This window comes from Onychomys torridus, chromosome 7, assembly GCF_903995425.1.
Source record: "Onychomys torridus chromosome 7, mOncTor1.1, whole genome shotgun sequence".
NCBI classification, from domain to species: domain Eukaryota; kingdom Metazoa; phylum Chordata; class Mammalia; order Rodentia; family Cricetidae; genus Onychomys; species Onychomys torridus.
In genome coordinates this window covers 113,544,559-113,568,087 of record NC_050449.1, presented here as the reverse complement: position 1 = coordinate 113,568,087, position 23,529 = coordinate 113,544,559, and the positions used below count along the sequence as shown (strand labels likewise).

At 47.2% G+C, this 23,529-nt stretch overlaps 1 protein-coding gene across 1 annotated transcript in view; it reads left to right on the top strand.

Annotated features, from left to right (window-relative positions):
- Window positions 1–23,529, top strand: part of Ulk4 (unc-51 like kinase 4) — a 317,659-nt gene that overhangs the window by 179,917 nt on the left and 114,213 nt on the right. Inside the window, exon 33 of the mRNA XM_036191627.1 lies at window positions 14,764–14,930. Coding sequence (XP_036047520.1) covers window positions 14,764–14,930 — 167 coding nt within the window. The remainder of the gene's footprint in view (window positions 1–14,763; window positions 14,931–23,529) is intronic.

Genomic DNA, 23,529 nt, shown 5'->3' with positions numbered 1-23,529 from the left:
TCTTTCTGCCTGAAGGCACTTTTGCAGAGGCTGAGGGAAGAGAGATGGAGGGACCCCAGCATCTGGCTTCAGCATAACAGCAAAGTAAGGCTCCGTGAGGAAGCTACAGAGGCAAGAGTGGCTTGTACTGATCTCAGGCCATCCGTGGAAGTGTGGCTCTGGTTCTGCTACTGTGCTGTGCTGGTTGAAGTGGGGTCTGCACTCTGGGTGGGACCCCATGCTACTGTATTGCTGGCTATGGGCTTCCCTGTTCCTTCTCACTCTCAATCCCAGGAGGTATCGGATGGAGTCATCATCCCCCTTTGCATTGAAGACAGAGGTAGACGTAAAATTGTTGTGTAGTGATACAGGGTCAGTGACTCCCTGCTAAGCCCTGGTCCAGACAGATTCCTACCGTGAGGGATCACAGGCGAAGACGTCAATGCCGTGCACTTTGGAACTGGGTAGTATGACCTGAAATCAGGAATGTAAAGGTCCCAGCTTTGCTTTTCTTGGGGTTGCTTTGGCTTTTCAATATCTTTGTGCATCTGTGAACTTTAGGATTTAATTCTAAGTCTGTAAGGAGAGCTGTTGGTATTTTGGTTGTGATTCTAAGGGTTTCCTGGCATGGATGTTGGGAACTGTTCTCTGCCAGAGAAGCAAGCTCTCCTGACACTTGGCCTATCTCTCCAGCCCCGTGTGAGGTTTGTTCAGTGTTGGATTTGACTTGCTAACAATCTGAAGAGTGGGTGTGCATCTGTGTTTGTCTGGATATGAGTCTAGTCTTTGTGTTTCCACTGTGTCCTTGTCAGGTTTTGGTAAGGAGTAATGATTGTCTCATAAGGTGCTTAGGGAAGGGCACTGTCTCCCTGGGCAGTTTGGGAGGGCAATGTTCCTTTCCTTGTTTGTTTATATTGATAATTAATATTGGCACCCAGACAGCCTTGTTAATATGTGCCTTTGCCTGGCTTCAGGGCCAGTGGCTATAAGTGTAGCTATTATAAATCCCATTTGCAGGGTACATAGCTGTGTTTGTATCTGGATCTTCCTGTGTATATGCATGCAATGACACATGTATTCTGTGTGTCTGTGATTAAGAGCAATGTTAGTCTTTTTCTTTATGAATTATTTATTTATTTAGTGTACATGTACGTGTGTGTGTGTGTGTGTGTGTGTGTGTGTGTGTGTGTGTACATGTGCGTGTGTGAATGTGTAACACTTGTGCTGGTGCCAGTGGAAACCAAAAGATCCCCAGAACTGGAGTTATAGGTGGTTGTGAGCCACCGTGTGAGTGTTGGGAACTGAACTAGGGTCTTCCACAAGAGCAGCCAATGCTTTTAACAACTGAGCCATCTCCCCAGCTCAATGCTAGTTCATTTTAAATTACAACTTTTGATTAGACTGAAAACTACCTAGACATGAAGTTTTATCTCTAAATGTATGTTTATGGTTTGCATTTCTAGATTTAAGTGTAACTCTGAATCAATGTGATATATTTAGGTGTGGGGCAAAGTTAAACTGATAATTTCTACAGGGAGATGACGGCCATGTCTTTCCCCTCTGAGAGCCATTATGTATAAGGAGGCATGACTATTTCCTCTCAGGTCACTGAGGGAGGGGGTGTCTACAGCTTCTCCCTTTTCAGCTGTCAGGTTTAATTAGCAGCTGATCAGACACTGATGGGAAATGAATTCAGAATGTCTGTGTCAGTCTGAAGGCCTGAGCGTCTCACAGAGCAGAAACACAGAGCTGGCTTTATTTCCCATTGCTCATCATTCCTGTTTGTTGAGGACTGACCAGTTGCAGCCACTGCTACAGACTGGTCTCAACTGGATAAATCAAAGGCCCCTTCCAGCTGTGCCGTGGTGTGTGGTGGACCTTCAGGCAGCAGCAGTGGGTGAGCAGGAGGGCCGGCACCCTGAGATGCAGCTCCTGTGGACAGGGCCAATGGCAAGACCTCTCTTCTTAGGAGCACATTTGAGCATAAACGTGGAGGAAGGAGAAAAGATGAAGGGAGCTGAGGGGGAGGGCCAGCCATGCCGTTCTATAGGTGACAGGCATTCTCTGACCATCTCAGTATTCCTGTCTTAACTCAAAATAAACAGAATAGTTAATACTTCTCTATTTCTATGAAGAGTGAGATTTTTTTCATGGACTCAGCTATAAGTGTTTTTTCCTATTGCTGAAAAACAAACAAACAAACAAGCAAAACCTAATGACAATAAAAACACTGATTCTTTTAGTATTTCTAGGACTTTAAGGTCTAGAATTAGACATTTTTAATACAAATTTGTTTTCATTTCTAAGTAAAATCCATACCTCACACAGACACAGTGCTTCTCTATGTAGTTGGACATTTCTCTCCTGCTCACCACTTTCAAAATAACCACTCGGAAGCTTAATATTACTTCTAAATGTTCAACCGATAGCTCAGGCTTATTACCATGGTGATATTTTGTTGTACTCTAATAACATTTGCCTGAAGATCAGAAGATAGAGTGTAGAAGAATTGTTAGAAGTTCTTATTAATAGAATCAAACCCGAGGCCAGTTATTGGGGTGAATGCTGGAAGATCAGAGACACAGAACAAGTCACAGCTTCCTCACCTTGCCAGTTCCTCAGCTGATCCTGTTTCCTCAGACTGGAAGCTTCTGAGTCCTCATCCAAATGAATCTCAGCTGAACTGTTGCTCAGAAGCCTAAATGCTTAACCAGCCAAATGCTTCTAGTTTCTGGTCTTCATGCCTTATATATCTTTCTCTTTCTGCTGTCACTCCCTGGGATTAAAGGCTGGATTTCTGGGTTTAAAGGCGTGTGTCACCATACCTGGCTGTTACTAATGTGGCCTTGAACTCAGAGATCCAGAGGTATTTCTGTCTCTGAAATGCTAGGATTAAAGGCATATGCTACCACTACCTATCCTCATGTTTAATATTGTGGCCGTCCTGTTCTCAGAACCCAGATAAGTTTATTTCGGGGAACACACAATATTTTGGGGAACACAATACCACCACAGATAGAGCCAGCCAGAATTAAACACCAAGGTCAGGCAGTGGTGGCATATACCTTTAATCCTAGCATTTGAGAGGCAGAGATTCCTCTGAATCTCTGTGAGTTCAAGGCCACACTGGGCTACATGAGATTCATCCAGTCTAGGAGAGAAACAGAGCCAGGCAGTGGTGGCACACATCTTTAACCCTAGTATTTGGGAGGCACACACGCCATTAATCCCAGCACTAGGAAGGTTGAGATAGGAAGTGAAATGGCTGGGCAGAGAAAGGCATATAAGGCGTGAGGAGACAGGAGTTCAGCTCCCTGTCAGCTGAGGATTCAGAGGCATTCAGTCTGAGGATTTGTGGAGACAGGATCTCACCTCCCTTTCCGCCTGAGGATTCGGTAGTAGTGAGAAGTTTCTCTAGGGGCTTGTTCCTTTGTCTCTCTGACCTTTCAGCATTTACCCCTATATCTGGCTCCAGGTTTTTGTTATAAGACCACTTAGGATTCATTCAACAATTACTAACTCTTATGTGTAAATTAACCCATAATTCTTATCTATGTTTAGCCACGTGGCTTGGCACCTTTTCTCAGTGCAACATTCTCATCTCGCTTCCTCTGCATCTGGCTGGTGACTCCTGACCTCCTCCCCCTCCTCCCCCTCCTCCCCTCCTCCCCCTCCCCCCCCTCCTCCCCCTCCTCCCCCCCCTCCCCCTCCTCCCCCTCCTCCCCCTCCTCCCCCTCCTCCCCCTCCTCCCCCTCCTCCCCTTGGCTTTTTCACCTAACTTCCTGCCCAGCTACCAGCCTATTGGCTTTTTATTAACCAATGAGACTAATATATATTCACAGTGTAGAAAAGGATTGCTCCATAGCATCTCTGTGTTATGTCAGGGTGTTGAAATGTCAGATAATAGTGACCAGGTCCCCACTTTCCTTTTAGAACGCTGTCCATGTGAGGACGTCTAACTGAGATCCTATAGTTTTTCTATTTGTGTTTACCAACTCCTTGTGCTTATATTTTGTTTTGTTATAAAAAAAAAGAAAACAACTTTGGAAGGGGCTGGAGAGATGACTCGGTGGTTAAGATGCCTCTGTTCTTGTAGATAAACTGAGTTTGGTTCCCAGTACCCATGTGGGCAGCTTACAGCCACTTAAAACTCCAGCTCCAGGGATCAAACATCCTCTTCTGGTATCCATCCACACTGCACTCAGTGCATACACAGATAGACCACACACACACACACACACACACACACACACACACACACACACACACACCTTTAAAAATAAACTTTGGCAAACTCTGAACATTTAGAAGACTTTTCTCCCCATGCTTCCCCTTTCCTGCTTAATCTCCACTTGTTATTCATATGAAACAAATGTCTTATATGTACTTACATATGTACTTGAATCTCATCTCTGTTTCCCAATTTAATCTTTCTACTTTCCTTAGATGGAGTCATTTCTACAGCTCTATCTTCAGGTGGGCTGAGCTCCCCCCCACTCCCCCTTCCTCCCACCAGGGATGCATCATGCACTTTTTGTTTCAGATCCATAAGTTTTATGTCTTGGGGTCTGCTGTTAATTTGTTATGCCCATGTTTTCTATGTCATCGTGTATTATCCTTGGCTGCTTTAAAATGCTGCTGCATCGCCTTGGTGTCTCTCCTGCCCTCCGTCTCTCCTGGGTTGTCGATTGCACTTCCTGGCTTCTGGAGAATTCTGCTCGTTTTGGTTTGTAGGTAGTTATTCTGGGGCCCTGTGCTGCACATCTGAGTCCTGTCTGTAGACAGAATGCCAAGTCTCCTCTGGCTGTCACTTAATTTATAGGTGGCTCAGCTTGAGTCTTTCAAGGCTTATTTGAAATTCCTGTTGCCTCAGCTGTGTTAATAAGGAATGGCATTGTGGGTCTTAGTCAAGAATCTTTAGCAAGGCCTCCCCTCTGGGTTGTCAGAACTTGTTTCCAGCTGTGTGAGATGGGCAGCTTGCTTCCACAGGACTCAGGCTCGCAGGGTGACCTTCAGCACACTTCCCTTTGTTTCATACAGGGAACACCTTAGAACTTACCTTGAGCTAAGTTTGGGGAGCAACGTGCAGGTCTCTGAGTGGGTCTTCATTTCTCTGCCCTTAACCTTTGCTTTCTCTGCAGACACTGACTCCAGTGCCGGCCTCTCCTCACGGAGGAAGAGAGCACGCTCTGCTCAGGTCTACCGCCCGCACCTGGGAAAGTCCCACTAGACCCACACTGAAGGAGTAAGGGAGCTGGGTTCAGGTTTTCTCTCTAGAGTTGGAGCCTTGGCAGTTTCTGTAAATCCCACTGGGTGAGAATAGGACCATTTTCACAGTTTTGGAACCAAATTTGAAGCAAGCTTTATTAAATACTGTCCAGGAAGATAGACTCTGGCCAGGTCTACACCTGGGATTCCCAGAGAATGATACCAAATTATGTTAGTCGGGTGATTATAAAGGCAAGCTCCGTAAGGCTACGTACTTCCTGCCTTTGTCTGATGGGGGCAAGCATACATCCTGAGGTACTTCCTGCCTATGTACCTCCCTCCTATGTGTGATCAAACACGTCCTATGCTGTTGGGGCGACCGGCCTTGTTTCTGACAGTGGAAACGTAGCTTATTACCTTTCATGAACAGCCCCCAGCATTCCAGGAAGTTATCTGTCCTTGGGCAAGTGGGGCTTACAGGTCAGAGGCATTTTTGTTTTATAGACCTCTTATGCACAGTCATTTACACTTAATATATAACTTTAGCCATCACATGTCCTGTCTAACATTGGAGGAACAGTTGTCTCCTGTACTTGATCTGGGGTTAACGTCATGAGTGGTAGGACTGGTGTGTACCAGTTGCATCATCGTATAAAAGTGTCATCATGCCTTGTAGGACTGGTGTGCACTAGTTATACCATCATCTAGAACTAATCAGGAGGTCTGGTGTGTGCCAGTCATGTTTTTTCACTAACTTTCTTTTTTGTGTATGTGAAAACACTCCTATTTGTGAGAGTCATAACTTCCCCTAACTATCATTCCTGTCCTTTGTCTGTTTTTCCTGCTGCCGAATTTACAGACGTTTACTTGATACAGTGTTTGGTACACACACACACACACACACACACACACACACATGTATGTATGTATGTGAATATATATAGAGAGAGGCAGGCTCTGGGCCAAAGGAAGAAGTCCACACCCATACCCTAAAGCACAGTCATTGTGCCTCAACTTCCTTGATGACTGGTTAATCCAAAAACCTACTGGCTGAATACTTTCTGTGTTCCAATGCCATGGTCCTCATTGTAGAGTGCTGAAAGTTTAAACACATACTCTGCATTTTAAAGGTGTGTTCTTTCCTTAGCTATCCTTTCTGTGCGGAGCTTGCAGTCCAGCTGGGAAGAGATGCCTGTCTGAGAGGATGGTGCTGCAGACTTGGAAAATGTACACAGTCGCTCTTAAAAGGGAGAGTGTTGAGTGCAGAGGGGTGATGGTGTAGGGCAGCACCCCTGCACAGGGCAGTGGGGACAGGGCACCTTGGTGTGATGGATGACCATGGAAGGCAGTGGCTGTGCACTGAGGCTGGAGGTGTGCAGCAAGTAGGAGATGGAGTGTGGAGAGGTGAGGTGGGGCTGGCCTCATTCTCAGCCAAGTAGTTGTTGGCACGATGCTCAGGCTGTGGCAGCAGCAGAGGGTGTTGTTCTGTGGTGGTGAAGGCCACATTGGACCAGGAGTGGGGGTCACATGGTCCTTTGACCTTTTGAGCTGTTTGCAGGACTTGGTTCTGTGATCAGGGGAGATCCTCTGAAATGACCATCATGCACCAGGATAAGCGTGTCAAGTCATAGCAAAGGTCATCACTGCCCCTGAATGTGCCCCGTCTTCAGAACTCCCCGTTATTATCTCTTGGCTTCCAATCGAGGATGGAAAGCCCAGCCAGGCAGCGGAGCAAGGCAAGTGGGGAGGATGCTCATAGAGGGCTCGCCAGCAAAGCATCTTTGGGAAAATGCAGCCTAGACTGGAGGGTGAAGTGTAAAAGGGGGCGGGGAGGGAGGGAATGGGGCTCCTCCCACTCAGGGGGCCCAGGAAGGATGGGTGGGAGGGGCCATCTTGCAACTCCACCTTCTCTGGGGAAGCCCACACTGTGGGGTCTTTCAGACAGCCAGGCGGCACTTACCTGCATCTGCTTGTCAGGATCTGAATTTCAGTGCAACTCTGAAACTTTCTTTAAAAGTGGGACAAGCCAGGGGAAAGTGTGAACAGGTAGAGAGAATTTCTCTTGCTTTTGAGGGCTCAAACCAAAGCCTTACAGTGAGCTAATTAAGCTTCCAGCCCCAGTTATAAAAAATGCTTCAAGTTCTGTCAATCATTCCTTTTGATTTTTTTTGAAAGATGTAAAATATCTGTATTTTTTTCTGATCACCCAAGCAATGCATATTCATTATAAAAATTTAAATAATGCAGAAGTACATGAAGGTAAAAATGAGCCCCCCTCCTCCAGAGGTGACCCACACTATGTATCCACCTGTGGAGAGCTTACTACCCAGCAATCTGAGGTGTGAGGGAGAATCCAGCAGAGCTTTCTTCAGCTTTCTCAGAAGTTGGCTCTCAGCTTGGTGGAAATAAGGACTGGCTGGCTGGAGCAGGTCATGTCTGTGCAGGGATGCCCTGCGTGGCCCAGGGGCCCTTGACATGACTTGTTATAAAAGTCACACGCTGTGCCTAACAGGCAGTCATTGAAAAGGCAAGAGGACAATTCTTGGTACATTGTCTTCTGCTGTCCCCCATTGGGTGCCAGAGACGTGTCTCTCTCCGTCTAAGGTTTTGTTGTTTTGTTTTCATTTTTGTTTTCCGAGACAGGGTTTCTCCGTGCAGCTCTGACTGTCCTGGATCTCACTCTGTAGCCCAGGCTGGCCTCGAACTCACCGAGATCCGCCTGCCTCTGCCTCCTGAGTGCTGGGATCAAAGGTGTGCGCCACCACTGCCTGGCTTTGCTTTCCAGCTTCTCTACTTGTTCCTTGAGCACTTTCCACGGAGTCGTCATGTGTGTTTCTGTCCTTTACTTATGAATGTTCCGACTGTTCACGTTCTCCTTGATGCTTTGTAAGGGCTCTGGTGTTTAGGGGACACGAACACATACACTTGAATTACTCTCCGCACCTCTTGAACTGTAGTCGGCTGACCTTCATTGTCAAATCCATTCTGTTTTCTTGCCCTTGCTGATGACCCCCCCCCCCCCCCCCCCGCCCCAGATGAGGGCCAGGTCTCCTCTAAGGCTTCAGTCAGTCAGATTGGATTGTTTCTGTGAGTTACATGAACTGTAGACTTACCCCTAAAGTGAGATTTTTTTTTTTTTAATTTTTTTTAATGATGAAGTTTATTCCTACTAGGGCTTAAAGCCATCTGTTCACTTCCTTGCTTATGTACTAACTCACCTTTCACTGCCAGGTTCCCCTGACATCTGTCTGGACTCTGTCCCCTGCTGGACCTTTTCATTGCTGTGTTGGAATCCCAGCATTTGAGTTTGTGTTTGTGGAAATGTTTCCTGGGTAGTGAGTGACTCAGCCTCTTAAGAAAACCCGTCTGGCTATCATTTTCTACTTATGTTTCAAACAAACCTTGAAGCTTGTTTGCTAAAGTCTCTAAACCTCCAGTGAGATTCTGAGCCCCTGTGGTGATTCCACGGGCATTCGGGTTTGGTTACCCACATTTTCCACTGGAGCTCACCTGCCCTTCCGTCTGTCTTTGTTGTGTATCTCATAGTTCCTTACATTGTTCTGTTTCTCCTCAAATGCATCCCTGAGTCACTGTTTCAGATTCGATGTCACTAGGCCATGAAGGTGGTTTCCGGTTGTGTGGGAAGCTTTACGCTCTGACAGGTAATGGGCATTTTGCCAAGATTCACGTTACATAAACGGTGGTGAGTTACTGTGGTCATTGTTTTGAGATTTCCAGCTTACTTGCTGCCTGCCCGTTCTGGTCATCCCGATAGAATCCAGAATGGCAGCCAGGAGATGCCTCTTTTTCTTGTTTCTGACTTCTGTGTTCAACTGCAAGGCCTCAAGTTCAACCTCAGGGCCAGCCACAACTACAGGAAATCAAATGTGTATGTCCCTAGCCAGAAAGAAGGGGCCCTGTGTCCTCTAGCTTCCTGGTGCTCCCATCTTCAGTGAGGCACCTCAGGTCTCTCTGTCTTCTGGCCCTCCAGCCTCTGGCTGCCCTGAGATTTGGCTTCCTCTCTGTAGCTGCCTTTGCAAGTTCCCCTTCAGGTGACTTTGGTTTGTTCTAACACAGCCACTAATTGCCATGGTCAGTAATGGGCTTGTTAATGAACAGCAGTGAGTTTCTGGACTGCTCAGGCCTCTGGCCACACTAGAGTGTCAGTGACTGAGCACCTGTTCCTGAAGTGCCTGCTAGGAGCCAGGGCTGCACAAGCACTGGGTGCCCATGCAGAAGGAAGACAGATATTTCTCAGGCAAGTGAGCAGCTTGCTTCTTTGTTAAGGTGGGGGATGGGGGTCCAGGACATTGAGGAGGAGTGAGGGAGGGTATTTCAGAGCCTAGTGTCCTGCAGGCAGGCAGTGGAGAGGTGAGTTCTAGAGGTATCAGGAGCCATCAGAGGCCCAGGGCATGGAGGAGAGTGAGCACCATGCCCAGCGTGTGTCCTCAGTCCCATGGTCATTGTTGTGTCTTCATGGGCTCCATTTAGATGTGAGTGAACACGCAGAAGCCCCCTCATGACCTGAGGTGATTTTCATTGTAGCTTCAAAGTCTCCAGAAATTTGACATGTTAAGGCTGTCAGTTTTTTCCTAAATAATATTTATTTTCTCCACAAAACAACAACAACCCCACCACACAAAAAAGTCCCTGGAGATGCTGTGTGCACTCCCCGCTGGGTGTCTCACTTGAGGGTCTGACATTGCTCTGCAGCAGCTGCAGCAGCTGCAGCAGCTGGAGTGGCACCTGCTCATTAACTGTTGCTGACGATGTCATTGAAGTGACCATTGCTGTGGGATTACAGGCTGCTGTCTACAGGGGTGAAAATATACAACTTCAACAAAGCAGGCTTGTTTTTAAAGTTTGTCTTATTTTATTTTATTATTTTATTTTTTTATTAGTGTATTTGTGTTTTAATTTTACACATCAGCCATGGGTTCCCCTGTCCTCCCCCCTCCTACCCCCACTCCCACCTTCCCCCCATCCCCTCCCCTCCATTGCCATCTCTTCCAGGGCCAAGACTCCCCTGGGGATTCATTTAAACCTGGTGGATTCAGTACAGGCAGGTCCAGTCCCCTCCTTCCAGGCTGAGCAAAGTGTCCCCACATATGCCCAAGGTTCCAAACAGCCAGCTCATGCACTAAGGACAAGTCCTGGTCCCACAGCCTGGATGCCTCCCAAACAGTTCAAGCTATTCAGTTGTCTCACTTATGCAGAGGGCCTGATCCAGCTGGGGGCTAAAGTTTGTCTTTTTAATTTATACATCTAGGGAGTGGTGGGGAACGGTGCAGTTCACTTGGAGGCCAGAAGAGGGCCTGGAGCTAGAATTACATGTGGTTGTGAGGCACCATGTGGGTGCTGAGAGCGGAATTTGGGTCTTCTAGAAGAGCCACGTGTGCTTTTATCTGCTAGGCCCAAGTTTATTTTAAAAGTTAGCCTAAAGCAGAGTGACCAAAGAGAGTTGACAACCCACATGAAGCCCCTCCCCACACTTTCCTGATTAGATTTTTAAACACTACATATGTGTTTAGATTTTGGACTTATGGGATACCCACATGTCCCTCTTTATGCAATTCTAGCTGCAGTGGTTACAGGAAAGCAGCTTCCATGGGACAGGGTGCATGGCCCTTTCTGGGGATGTCAGCTATGGCTGAGTCTGTGAGAGTAGCAAAGGGTGCATTGTGAGAATCCTAGAGACACTGGTGATTCCCTCACGCTGGGATATCACCATGACTGACTTAGGTGTAGGTGGACGTTGATTTAGAAATGACAATCAGAGTTTAGTGTACATTGTTACTGAGCTTGTGTGGAAATGATGTTTTGTGTAGTGTGCTGCCAGGTTCCAAGACAACCATTCATAAGGCGCTTCTGCCCCCTTCTCAAGTACATCGTGCTGTTGTTTGGGTCTGGGTTGCCCCTCCCACCCTTGTGTTGAAGGCTTTGCCCCCAACCTGTAGCACTATAGAGAAGCTGTAGGACCTTTAGAAGGTACAACCACTTAGCTGTGAACCCACCTGGTATCTCCGCAGCCCTCAGGACTCAGTCACCTCTCAGGGCCAGCTCTGAGTACCGCTGCATGCAGGACAAGCCTTGTGCACTTGAGTCTTGAAAGGCTTTCCATACACGCCACCTAATATTTTTTTGAGTTGTTGTAGCAACTGTGATGATAAATGGAGTGTCTAAACCAACACAGGTGATTGTTCTTGTGGGCTGCAGGGGTCAGAAGTCCGAAGTGTTGGGCAGGCTTTATTCCTTCCAGAGACTTGGTTTTATGCCTTGAGAAGGAAAGCTGGAAAGCTTCTACAGTCCCGTCCCCCTTAACCATGATCCCTTCTTGCCAAATGCCAGCATTTTGCTTCTGAGGTCACAGTCCCCATGACTTCAATGTCTCAGGAGACCTTAGGACTCACCGAGTCCTCCTGGGTCATCCAGGTTACTGCCTCAAGCTTTGTTCTTTCATCCAACCGCATTTGCAGAATCCTGTTGCCATGTGAAATCAGTTACAGGTTTCAGAGATTAGGATGAGGGCATCTGTGGTCGGAACATGTGTGGAGTGAAGCTAGACCAAGATGGCTCCGAAGCTTTTAACCTCAGTGAAATGTGGACTTGGACTTGTGTTCATATGGCACCATGGCTGCTGTGGGTGGTACTTGTTATCCTCAGGGAAGGGAGGCTGAGCAGTAGGATGCTCTGTGACTTAGAAACCCACAGTTCACCAGTGTTTCCATTCATACCTGACCACAGGGTCCAAAACAGGCACTGCTGAGTTCACCCTGCACATTCTGTTGAAGCAGTTTTAGGCTGGGTGTGGTGTTACATGCCGGAATCCTAGCTCTTGGGAGGCAGAGGCAGGAGGATCACAGCCACAGTTTGAGGCCACCAGTGTCTATTTGGTGAGTTCCAGGCTACTCAGGGTTATATAACAAGATTTTTTTCTCAAAAAACAAAACAAAACAAAACAAAACAAAACCACATAGAAGGACAGGACAGAGGGAGGAAAAAAGAAGGAAGAGAAGAGAGAAGAAGGAATGGGGAGGGAGGGTGGGCGGGAGGAGGGGGACGAGGAAAGGGGTGGAGTCAGCTCAGCCTACGGACTGGCTTCAGTAGTAAAGCATTGATTGACTGTAGAAAGAAGGACTTCCCCACACTCTTGACCGCCTCTTCCTACAGACACGGCTGTTAATGAACCCCAAGAGAGGTGACCACAGGTTTGCAAGATGCAAATGTGACGTCTCCCAGAAGGAAGCCTGTGTTTGGGCAGGGTCACATTCGGCTTTAGAGCTGTTCTGACCTTAAAGGTGAAGTGTCTTCCACAGGCTTAGATGTCCCCACAGTGCTCCAGAATCCGCTTTCCACTCCAGCAGATCACAACAAAGTCACGATATAATAAGGACGCTGTGACCGGAGCTGGGGCAGCTCATGCACATTAATATTCCCAGAACACTGAATGGAAATGGGCTGTGAGGGGAGCTCCTTGAGGATTTGCTCATAATTAATACAAAATCATTCTCAGGGTTTTTTGATGAGTTGGTTATAATGAATGCAGAATAATTCCAGGGTTCTTTGACTTAATGAAGTTTGGTTTCTTTTAGAGATGTTGGGTTAGAGCAGTATACTGTTATGATTAGGGCTGGAGAGATAGCTCAGTGGTTAAGAGCACTGGCTGCTCTTGCAGAGGACCTGGGAGGCGGCTCACAACCACCTCAGTTCCATGGGATATGATGCCCTCTTCTGGCCTCAGTGGGCACTGCAAGCACATGATGCGCATACGCACATACAGGCAAAATAACCCACACATAAAAATGTAAAAATGAAAATAAAAAACAATTATTATGTTAGCACATAACCTGATGGCAGGGGAGTGCTAGAATGCTTTCCACATGCCTTTACAGTGCGTGCGTGCGTGCGTGCATGCATGTGTGGTGAAGCTTGGCAGTTGTGCCATTTGTACCTGGTTTTACCACAAAGCTACAACTCTGAAGCCTGTATGGTTTAGATATAATTTACCCAAATTTTTATCACTTTTAGTGATAAAATGTTACTTTTTCATTTGTTGGGAAAATCTGATGTGTTGCTGGAAGCAACACTCCACACTGTGGAGGACTGGAAGCTGCAAGGGCTGGACTTTACCCAGGTCCCACCCGTGGTCTGGGGCTGAGGACAAGTGGACTGTTGGTCCAGAACTGAGGCTAAAGGCTTGTCGTTGGTCTTTACCTGATGCCCCCCCTCTCCCGTGTGTAAGATTTTTGTCATTGAGAACACGAGGGTCTGCTTTGCATTGTTTTCTCTGTCCTGTTTGTCCTTTCCGTTTACAGCATCATTTCCTCTTGTTGCTTGGGACTCGGGCGGGTAAACTAGAAGATAATGCTAAATATAGTAACAGTAACAACATAAATGTTCACAGCAGCACGATGTGTAATATTTGCATCACTGCAACACGTGAAGGTTGGTAATGTGAGGCTCAGAGATCACAGTGGTACAGACCTACCAGTTCATGAATTAGATGTCTCTCTAAACTGTAATTAATCACATTGTTTAAATGCATGAAAAAAAAATGCTTGTGTTTTCTCCTGGAAATCACCCAATTGTCCATGTCCTCTTGAGACTCAGCTACTGGGTCTACCCCGGTCCCTGACTGACTGGCCTGGAGACTCTGACTTCTGGTGCTTGTGTGTAACATGTTCTGTTTTGGTCAAGCCTGCTGGTGTGGATGTGTGTTTCTGAGTAAGGTTTGGGGCTCTCTTGCCTTAGGAGGCCCCTTGGTGTGAGTTCACGTGTGCGCTGCCCTGCTGTGTCCTGAGGACATTCTTGCCTTGTACTCAGCCACTACCTCAGGCTCTTACAGCCTTTCTACCCTGACCCCTTCCACAGTGACCCCTGAACCTTAGGAGGAGGGGTGAGGTAAAGATGTCCCACTTCAGCTGAGCAGTCCACAGGCTCTTATTCTCTGCATGTGGACCATTTGTGGGTCTGTGTTACCCAACATCCACTGCAGGAGGAAGCTTCTCCAGTGACATTGTGCACAGAGAGCTCAAGCCAGACCACATCTCTGCACGGAGAGGGAGATGGGCATACAGTCCCCATTCTGTCCCATCACCTGCCCCCTTCCCCAGCTAGGGGGCCACTGGTAACTGGTGGTCTTCGGGGAGTCAGTTTTAAGAAGGTTGCTCCTGCTAAGTTGACCACACTCCAGTAAAGGCCACGCATCCAGGAATGTGTGGACAGCAGCACAAATTGGACTTGATCAGTTAAAACAAAAGGACACAATGTTGGGTGAGTAGGAAAGGGGAGTGGGTCAGAGAGGAGCTGGGAGAAGGGTGGTGATGACCAAAACATGTCATATGAAATTCCCAAAGAACTTAAAAAAAGAAAAGAAAAATCCCTTGGCTCATTCTAGACTCCTGAGCAGACACTGGGGATTTGAGGCCTAGAACCTTCATTTTTAGCGACTTTCCCAAGTAAACAATGTCAGTGCCCAGTCCATGCCACACTGAGTCACAGCGCCTCTGCCAGGTCACATGGCATGTTATCTTTATCATCTTACAACAGTATTTTTCCTTTTTTTTCTGCCGTCAGGACTTGTTGGTCACGTCTGTAGCATGTTCACAGAAACTGCCACACTGTGCTTGGACAGTGACAATAAGAACAACACAGAGCCGGCGGCCATGCTGCTGACGTCACTGCTTGATATCCTGCTGGGCATGCTGACACACACCTCCAGCATCGTTCGGCAGGCTTTGCAGGTAAGTACTCCTGGGCCTGCTTGTTCTGCCTCTGTGGTCTCCTCTGTGTATCTTCCTCTAGCTCGGCTTTGCTTTCTCAAAGAATGTCTGTTATAGATGCGGCCTACTCAGGCATTGTGAGGTGGGGACGTGACCAAGGAAGGCAGAGAGGGTCATAGAATCTTAAGGGAAGGCAGGAGAGCCTTAGTGGGCATCACCTGGGAAACCACTCCTGTGTGAAGACAGCTTTTGCCTTGGATGCATCAGGGACTGGCCAGTAGTGGACAGATCTCTTTGCCCACCCTCAGCAGGAAGCTGAGCATGCTGGGAACAATAGATGATCACACACATGTGACATTTGTGTGTTTAGTAGGAAGCTGAGCATGCTAGGAACAACAGACTGGACGGTTATACACATGTTACATATATGACTGAATCTGTAGTAGTTATTCATTCTTACCACAAAATAACTGACTAAAAGCAGCTTAAGCAGGGTTTTATTTGGCTCACAGTTGGAAGGGGTATAGTCGATCATGATGGGAAGACATGGGGGCAGAAATGTGAGGTTACTGTCCCACTAAGTAGCAGTGAGACAACAGAGGCAGACATTAACACCAGAGCCCATCTTCCTTTCTCCAGTGAAGGTCAGCTATCACAGGTGTCTGTCTGTCTCCACATATGTTCATGTAATCCCTCACTTGCTTTCCTTTAGAACTGATCAATGTTTGGAACTGTAAGATGAGCCTGAGTATCTGGGTTATGTTTCACAGCCGCAGATGGCGTAGTCAGCCACGAATACAACCCATGTTCTGCACTGTGCTCTGTGAGAGGGAGCGATATGGTTTTACTGATACTGCTGTGTGGGTAGTGCCTCCCAGGCCAGTTCCATTTGATGCTCACGGACCAGCTGAGTCATGTGACACTTAGAGCAGGAGAATGGCATGCTGTAAGGTCAGATCACTGGCCTGTTTAAAATCTTGGTGAAGTGACTGAGCCATGTATCAGATGTTCCCTCTTGGCTTGGAGAGAAGCAGATGCTGTGGTTGAGGCTGAAATGCCACCTACGTGTCTCGCCCCTTTTCCTGCCCCATCCCATGAGTCTCTCTCCAGGCAACGCTGCCCTTCTGACTGCTGCTCCCACAGTGGTGCTTTGTGAACTCTAGCCACTCCGAGTGCCTTGATGGTCACCGTCTGTGGAGGATCAGGCCACTCCGAGTGCCTTGATGGTCACCTGTCGCGCCCGCCTCGACCAGCAAGGATGACGCAACAACGGGGCTCTTTAAACAGTTTATTCAGGACCTTGTTAGTAGCGATGTCTCTCCGCGGGGCAAGCCTCTCCCAGCCCCTAGTCTGGACTACCAACCCCAGACAGCCACGTGGGCACTATCCACAGGTCCACGCATATGCCAGCGGCACACGAATCCAGCCATAGCCAAATAAGGAGCTGTTTACCACAAAGAGTGCTTGCCATCGGGAAGGCAGAGGGTGGAAGCCAGCGCCATCTTTAGGGTGCGGCTACATGCAGCTCTCTACAGTTCCCCCTTTTTGTTCTACAAAGCAATAGGCAAGAGTAGAGGTCTGATCTCTGCTAAAATGGAACATGTACTAATGTTTGTCCAGGCGTCGTCCACCCAGAGAACACTAGACCCGTCCGATACCCTTTTCACAGAGGTGGGAGTTAGGGTACCAACCCACATGCAATCAGACTTGCTCTTCTTGAGGTCAGCGTATCATAACCTCAAGTGCAGTGCACAGGCCTCGAATCCTGTGCCTAAATATCTTTTAAAGTAGCCAACCAGGCTTGGGGAGACTGTCCTGCATCAATGGCCATAAAGGCTTGGATAATCATGGCCGCATGGCAACGCTGTGAGATCCTAATGCGACAAATGCACCACAAGCATACTAGGGAGGTGAGCACCAGTAAGCCTACTAGGGCTCCTATTCCCGCCCACTCCTTCATGTGATCCATGGCTGTAGCAATCCAGGAAGATAAACCCTCCACCAGTCCGGTATCCACTCGGGTCGAATTCACCGTGACAATAGCCACCCTCAGCTGGTCCATCAGGTTATCAAACTCTCCGGTCCAATTTTCTAAAAGATAACTAGACAACCTTTTAGATAAATCTGCAGCATGGGTAAAATTATTATATGGGACACTAGTCACACATAACCCTTCATACTTCCATTGGCAGCCGAGTTGGGCAATCTGCCAGAGGGTATCAATTTGCTCTTGAACCAGGTCAATTCTCTGGTTGACCACCATCAATCCTCCTCGTATTTGAGCATTGACGCCCTTTTGCACATCCAGAACATGTGCCACATTGGCAGAAAGATTATTCAAGGTCTGTGCCGTCTGTACAGTATGACTCATGGCAAAGGCGGCTGTAGCGGCTCCAACAGCAGCCAAGGAAATAGCTGTAACAATGGCGGCAGTAATGCCAAAATCTCTTTTTTGTCTAAATAGGGTCATAGCATTAGGAGCATCAACTGGCATAGGCACCCAGCGAGGCATACGGGTAATTATGGCATAATCATATTTAGAAGCATTCCAGCATTGAGTATAAAAACAGGTATTATTATGGCAAGATACAGGCCTCTCTTTGCTCACTATAAACAAGAATGGAGGATACACACAAACTGGAGTAGGATTATAAGTAATATTAGCCAGTGGCTCAACTCCGTCATACGCACAGCCTGTGTCAGTTTTGGCAGTGATGTCTGTGGATAACGGGCCAGGCACAGAATCCCAGGAGCCCCAAGGCTTGGAGCTACTCCATGAAAACTGACTAATCCCATGCACTCCCCCAGCAATCATAACTAGGGGCTCTAAATTCATGCAACTTCCATTAATGCCACACAATAGCCAATTATCAAAAGGATTAGAAATATACAACTGAGAGGGATTTTGCTCACTATAATTACTACCTGCAAAAGTCTGATTAAAGTCTGTGCTTATTCCAGGAGAAAAGGTGAAACTCTTCCCTTGATTGGCCCAGATCACAATACGAGACTGACAACCTGTCCAGGGCCAGACGTTCCCTCCATCTTGACCCCAACAAAAGGGGGCCCATTTTGGTTGACCAGGTGTATCATTTCCCAACGCTTTAGCAGGCCACCATCCAGACACCCAAGAGGCATTGGCTGAAAAACAAGGGCCTGGTCCAGGCAAATCAAACTATCCAGCCGTCTGGTTATATATCAAGACACATGGGGAAACATTTGATCTGTTTCTGACAATTTGGAAACAAAGAATTCCGTTTAAATCAAAAGACCTATTTTCTCCTATAGGAGCTTCCTCTGGGTCCATAGGGAGGTATGGAACATCCATGCTTTTATTACTACCGAATAGCCGTGGGAATAATATTGCATCATGACGGACTGGCATTGGTCTCGGGAACACTGACAGTATCCCCCATCTTAGGTCCGTCATTCCCAGCTGTGGGAAAACACAAACAGAACCTCGTGCCCATGTCAGCATGGGATCAGGTCCGTGCCAAACACCTGTCAAGGCATCTTTCCATTTCACCATTCCTTTAGAAGGACTGTGCTGACAATGATGCCTGTCTGCAGCAGAACAATTGGAAGCATCCAAATTCAAAAAATTCAGGGTAAATAATGCAAGAGAGAGTCTGTCCTTAGGGGTACGGCCATAGCCTATTCCCCCTTTTTGATTTTGAAGCAACTCCTTCAAGGAGCGATGAGCACGCTCCACAATGCCTTGACCTTGTGGATTATATGGTAGGCCATGTACAAGTTGCACATTCATCTGTTGACAGAAGGAAGCGAACTTCTGTCCGGTATATGCAGGACCATTGTCTGTTTTTAACTGTTGAGGCTTACCCCATGCTGCCCAAGCTTCTAAGCAATGAGCAATAACATGAGAGGCTTTCTCTCCTGCCATTGGGGTGGCATGAATGATTCCAGAGCAGGTATCAACAGATACATGTACATATTTGACACATCCAAATTCAGAGATGTGTGTAACATCCATTTGCCATATTTTTAGGGGGAGCAGACCACGAGGGTTAACTCCTAATCTAGAAGGATGATGAAAAATGACACATTGGGGACAATCTAGTACCACCTTTCGTGCATCTGCACGTGAGATAGAAAACTTTTGTTGTAATGTCCTTGCATTAACATGAAATTCTTTGTGGAAAGCATGTGCTCGTTGTATGGCAGAAGCCACAAACATCCATTCCTGTCTAGTACACTGGTCCACTATATCATTGCCTTTAGCCAATGGACCTGGCAGACTGGTATGTGCGCGGATGTGTTGCACAAAAAAGGGATTCTTACGTTGCCAGATCAGTTTCTGTAATTGGCCAAACAATGAGCTAACAGGGCTAGAAGATTTGATGGGCCCTGTACATTTAAGGCTTTTTAAGGCATTAACAACATAACTAGAATCTGACACTAAATTAAATGCAAATGGACAAGCCTTGAAAACTTCAAGAACTATTGAAAGCTCCACCTGTTGGGGTGCACCTGGCAAGAATTGATGCTTTACAGGTTCAGTAGAATCCACCATATAAGCACCACAGCCTGTCTTAGACCCATCTGTAAATATAACACTTGCTCCTGGAATGGGCTGGGAAGCAGTTACCTTAGGGAAAACTACAGGATGTTCTTTAAAGAAAGTTAATAGTGGATGTTTAGGATAATGGCAATCTATGTGTCCTGGATAGGTACAACACAGTATTGCCCAATCATCTATGGCAGCACATAATACCTTGACTTGAGTAGAATCATAAGGAACAACTAGCGTTTGTGGTGATGTTCCAAAATATTGTAAACATTGCTGAATACCCTGTTGCGCAAGTAATGCCACAGCAGTAGGATAATACTCAATTGATTTTGCAGGTGAGATTTTAGTATAAATCCATAACAAGGGTCCTTTTTGCCATAAAATCCCCGTAGGTTGCAACTGAGTAGGCAGAATGCACAGGGTAATATCATCATTGTTTTGCACTCTTTGAAGAAAAGCCCTTTGTAGCCTATCCTCTAATTTTGTTAAGGCTTCTCAGGCCTCATTGGTTAGTTGCCTCGGTGAATCCAAGGCTGCATCTCCAATTAGAATATCATATAATGGTTTTAATTCATAATTGGCCATTCCTAAACTTCCTCTTATCCAATTTATATCTCCTAATAATTTCTGAAAATCATTCAATGTGCAAAGATGATCCTTCCTTAACTCTACCTTTTGTGGCATGATATGATGATTAGTTATTTTAGAGCCAAGATAATTGACAACTTTGCTCTGTTGCACCTTCTCAGGGGCGATACAGAGTCCCTTTTGCTTTAGCAGTTCTACAAGTGAGCTATATGCTGCTTGAAGAATGCTCTCCTCTTTAGCTGCTAACAGTATATCATCCATATAATGGAGGCATCTCAAGCCAGGAAAACGTGCTCTCAAGGGTTCTAAAGCAGTAGCTACAAACAATTGACACATAGTAGGACTGTTGGCCATGCCTTGTGGCAATACAACCCATTGATATCTTTTATCAGGTTCCTCATGATTAGTGGACGGTAAAGTGAAAGCGAATCTCTCACTGTCTTTGCTATTCAGCGGAATGGAAAAGAAGCAGTCCTTAATATCTACCACAATAATAGGCCAATTTTCAGGCAAGGCTGACAGCAATGGAAGACCACGCTCATTTATAGCTCTAAGATCATGTAACAATCTCCATTTTCCTGATTTCTTCTTGATGACAAATATGGGTGTATTCCAGGGAGAAAGGGAGGGTTTAATGTGCCCTTTCTCCAATTGCTCTTTCACTAATTGATATGCAGCATGTAATTTCTCAGAGGAGAGTGGCCACTGAGGAACCCACACTGGCTCCTCCGTTATCCAGGATATGGGAATGCCCTCCTCAGCGGCCCCTAGGAAAAACCCAACCCTTGTTTGGGTTTCCTAGGTACTGCTTGTATTGGCTCCTTTCTGCCTTGTAAAAATTTTCCCAAGCCAAAATTAGGATGACACCCCATGTTTTTCATAATATTTTTAGATTCTTTGGAATATTCATTACTCAACTGAAAGCCCATGGATTTCATAAGATCCCTCCCCCAGAGGGACACTGGAAGTTCAAGAACGTAGGGTTGTATAATGCCAGAGTGACCTTCTGAATCTTGCCAATTCAACAAATTTGCACTAATATTAGGAACACGGGCATAACCCAATCCCTGCAATGTTTGTGAGGAAGCCTGTATAGGCCAACCTCGAGGCCAATCTTTGCTAGCTATGATACTGCGATCTGCTCCAGTATCCAAAAGTCCCATTATCTTGGTGAAACCAAGGAGCAACTACATCACACTCTTCCAGAAACCGTTCTAGGGTGTTTTTTTTTTTTTTTCAATTTCTTAGAGAGGAGCAGCTCATTAAGAGCCAGAAAAATTGGGTGCGAGGAGGAAGCGCCCATCTTAGTATATCCTTTGTTCCTCAATTTGAGAAGTTTCTCGGAGGTTTCTCGGAGCCTTTATGGAACAGCCCCAGCCCTCCGGTTTCACTTGCTTGTTTTGTTATTCAAATTACTCGTCTGCTAGGTTTCACTTGCTTATTTTGTTATTCTAATTACCCATCCGCTTTGGTTGCGGCTCTACTGTCCCGCTCCCCCTTTGTCTACAGGTGAGCGTAAAAACCCGCTTTTGTCGCGGATCCTCAATTTTTCCTGAGGACTTACCGGTATACCGCCTGACTGTAGAAAGTTCTGAGCCCCACGGAGAGACGTGGGAATGTCCCCGTACGTTCGATTCCCCATACGGGCCACCACTTGTCGCGCCCGCCTCGACCAGCAAGGATGACGCAACAACGGGGCTCTTCTTTAAACAGTTTATTCAGGACCTTGTTAGTAGCGATGTCTCTCCCCGGGGCAAGCCTCTCCCAGCCCCTAAGTAGGTCTGGGCTACCAACCCCAGACAGCCACGTGGGCACTATCCACAGGTCCACGCATATGCCAGCGGCACACGAATCCAGCCATAGCCAAATAAGGAGCTGTTTACCACAAAGAGTGCTTGCCATCGGGAAGGCAGAGGGTGGAAGCCAGCGCCATCTTTAGGGTGCGGCTACACGCAGCTCTCTACAGTCACCGTCTGTGGAGGATCAGGCCACTCCGAGTGTCTTGATGGTCACTGTCTGTGGAGGATCAGGCCACTCTGAGTGCCTTGATGGTCACCGTCTGTGGAGGATCAGGCCACTCCGAGTGCCTTGATGGTCACCGTCTGTGGAGGATCAGGCCACGAAGGCTGTAAATTAAAGGATCAGAAGTTGACAGACTCCAGGACAGTATTGTTGCTCTTTTGAATTCCAGGTGATTAGGTAGATAAAACACTCAGGACTTTAAAAACTAAAGTTCCTTAACACAAAATGTTTCCTGGTTCTCTTCAGGTTGCCCCCTCACCCCTAGCCTCACTGGCTGTTGTGTGCTTTTTGTAGCCTTTGACCCCACTGCTCTCTGGCTGCCTTCTTTCTCAGTCCTCCTCACACTGTGAGCCGGGATCGCTTTCTGAGGCCGCGGCTGACTTTGATCTCCAGTATCTAGTGTCCATCTGCAGCAAGTGTGTCCTCGAGGCTGAGTTAAAGGAAGGAGCTGGGGAAAGAAGCAAAGTGTACATCAAAGCCAAGTCCATCCATCCCGGCCTTGGACGCTTTGCACACCTGAGAATTTGTTCTGGCACTTTAAAAACCCTCCACACTGGGGCTGTGCCCATCAAGCCCCTGTCTGCGTCTGGCAGGAGCTTCTTCACAGGGGGCAGTGGAAGGTGTGAGTCTCAGTCAGGTATGTGAGCAGCTTTGCTTCCTGGGGAAGAGAGACTCAGCAAGAGTAGGGGTGAGTGGGTGAGGGAGAGCAGGGAGGGCAGGGACAGCAGGAGTCAGAATCCTCACCAGTTTCTACCCCAATGGTTCCATGATTCAGAATCAGTCCTAGTTCATCTCCCCAAGTCGGGGGATGAGGGGCAGGAAGGCACAGAGAATTCAGGGGTATGGTGAGAGCCATCTGTTCCAATCCCAGACATACCACCTTTACCTGGGCAGCTCTGAGCCATGCGCCCAGCTGTCTGCACACTGGTTTCTCATCCATGAAGCAGATACTGTAACTTCTGAGAACTGATATGAAACCTGGAAGAAAGACCAGAGCATACTCCGTCGTCATGTGTAAGCATCATCCACGTCCTGGGAAGTAGCAGTGACCACTGCTTGCATCATGAGCATCAGGGAGAAGAAAAACACTTACTACCCTGTTGGCAGGAGCCTTCCTTTGCTGACAAAACCAGCCCCTGGGCAGCCGATGTGCTAGGGTGCTATTCTGTTTTGCCCTTAGGATCGATCCCAGCATAGAACCAGGCACTTGTGATCTCAGCCAGATCAGAGAGAATGCGGTATGATATAGATGTCCATTTGGACTGAGCACTCTGCAGTCTCGCAGTCTCTGTAACTGGCCAGCTGTTGACCTGCGTGTTCATCAGCATCTATGAGGGTTGAGGGTGCAGTGACCTGTGAGCACAAGAGTCACTGGGAGTCATTTTAGACTAATAACAGTAGTAGGTTCTTCACACCCACCCCAGAGGCTCAGGGAGACTGGGGTCTAAGAACCAGAGGCAGTGGATGGTACAGGAAGACTGC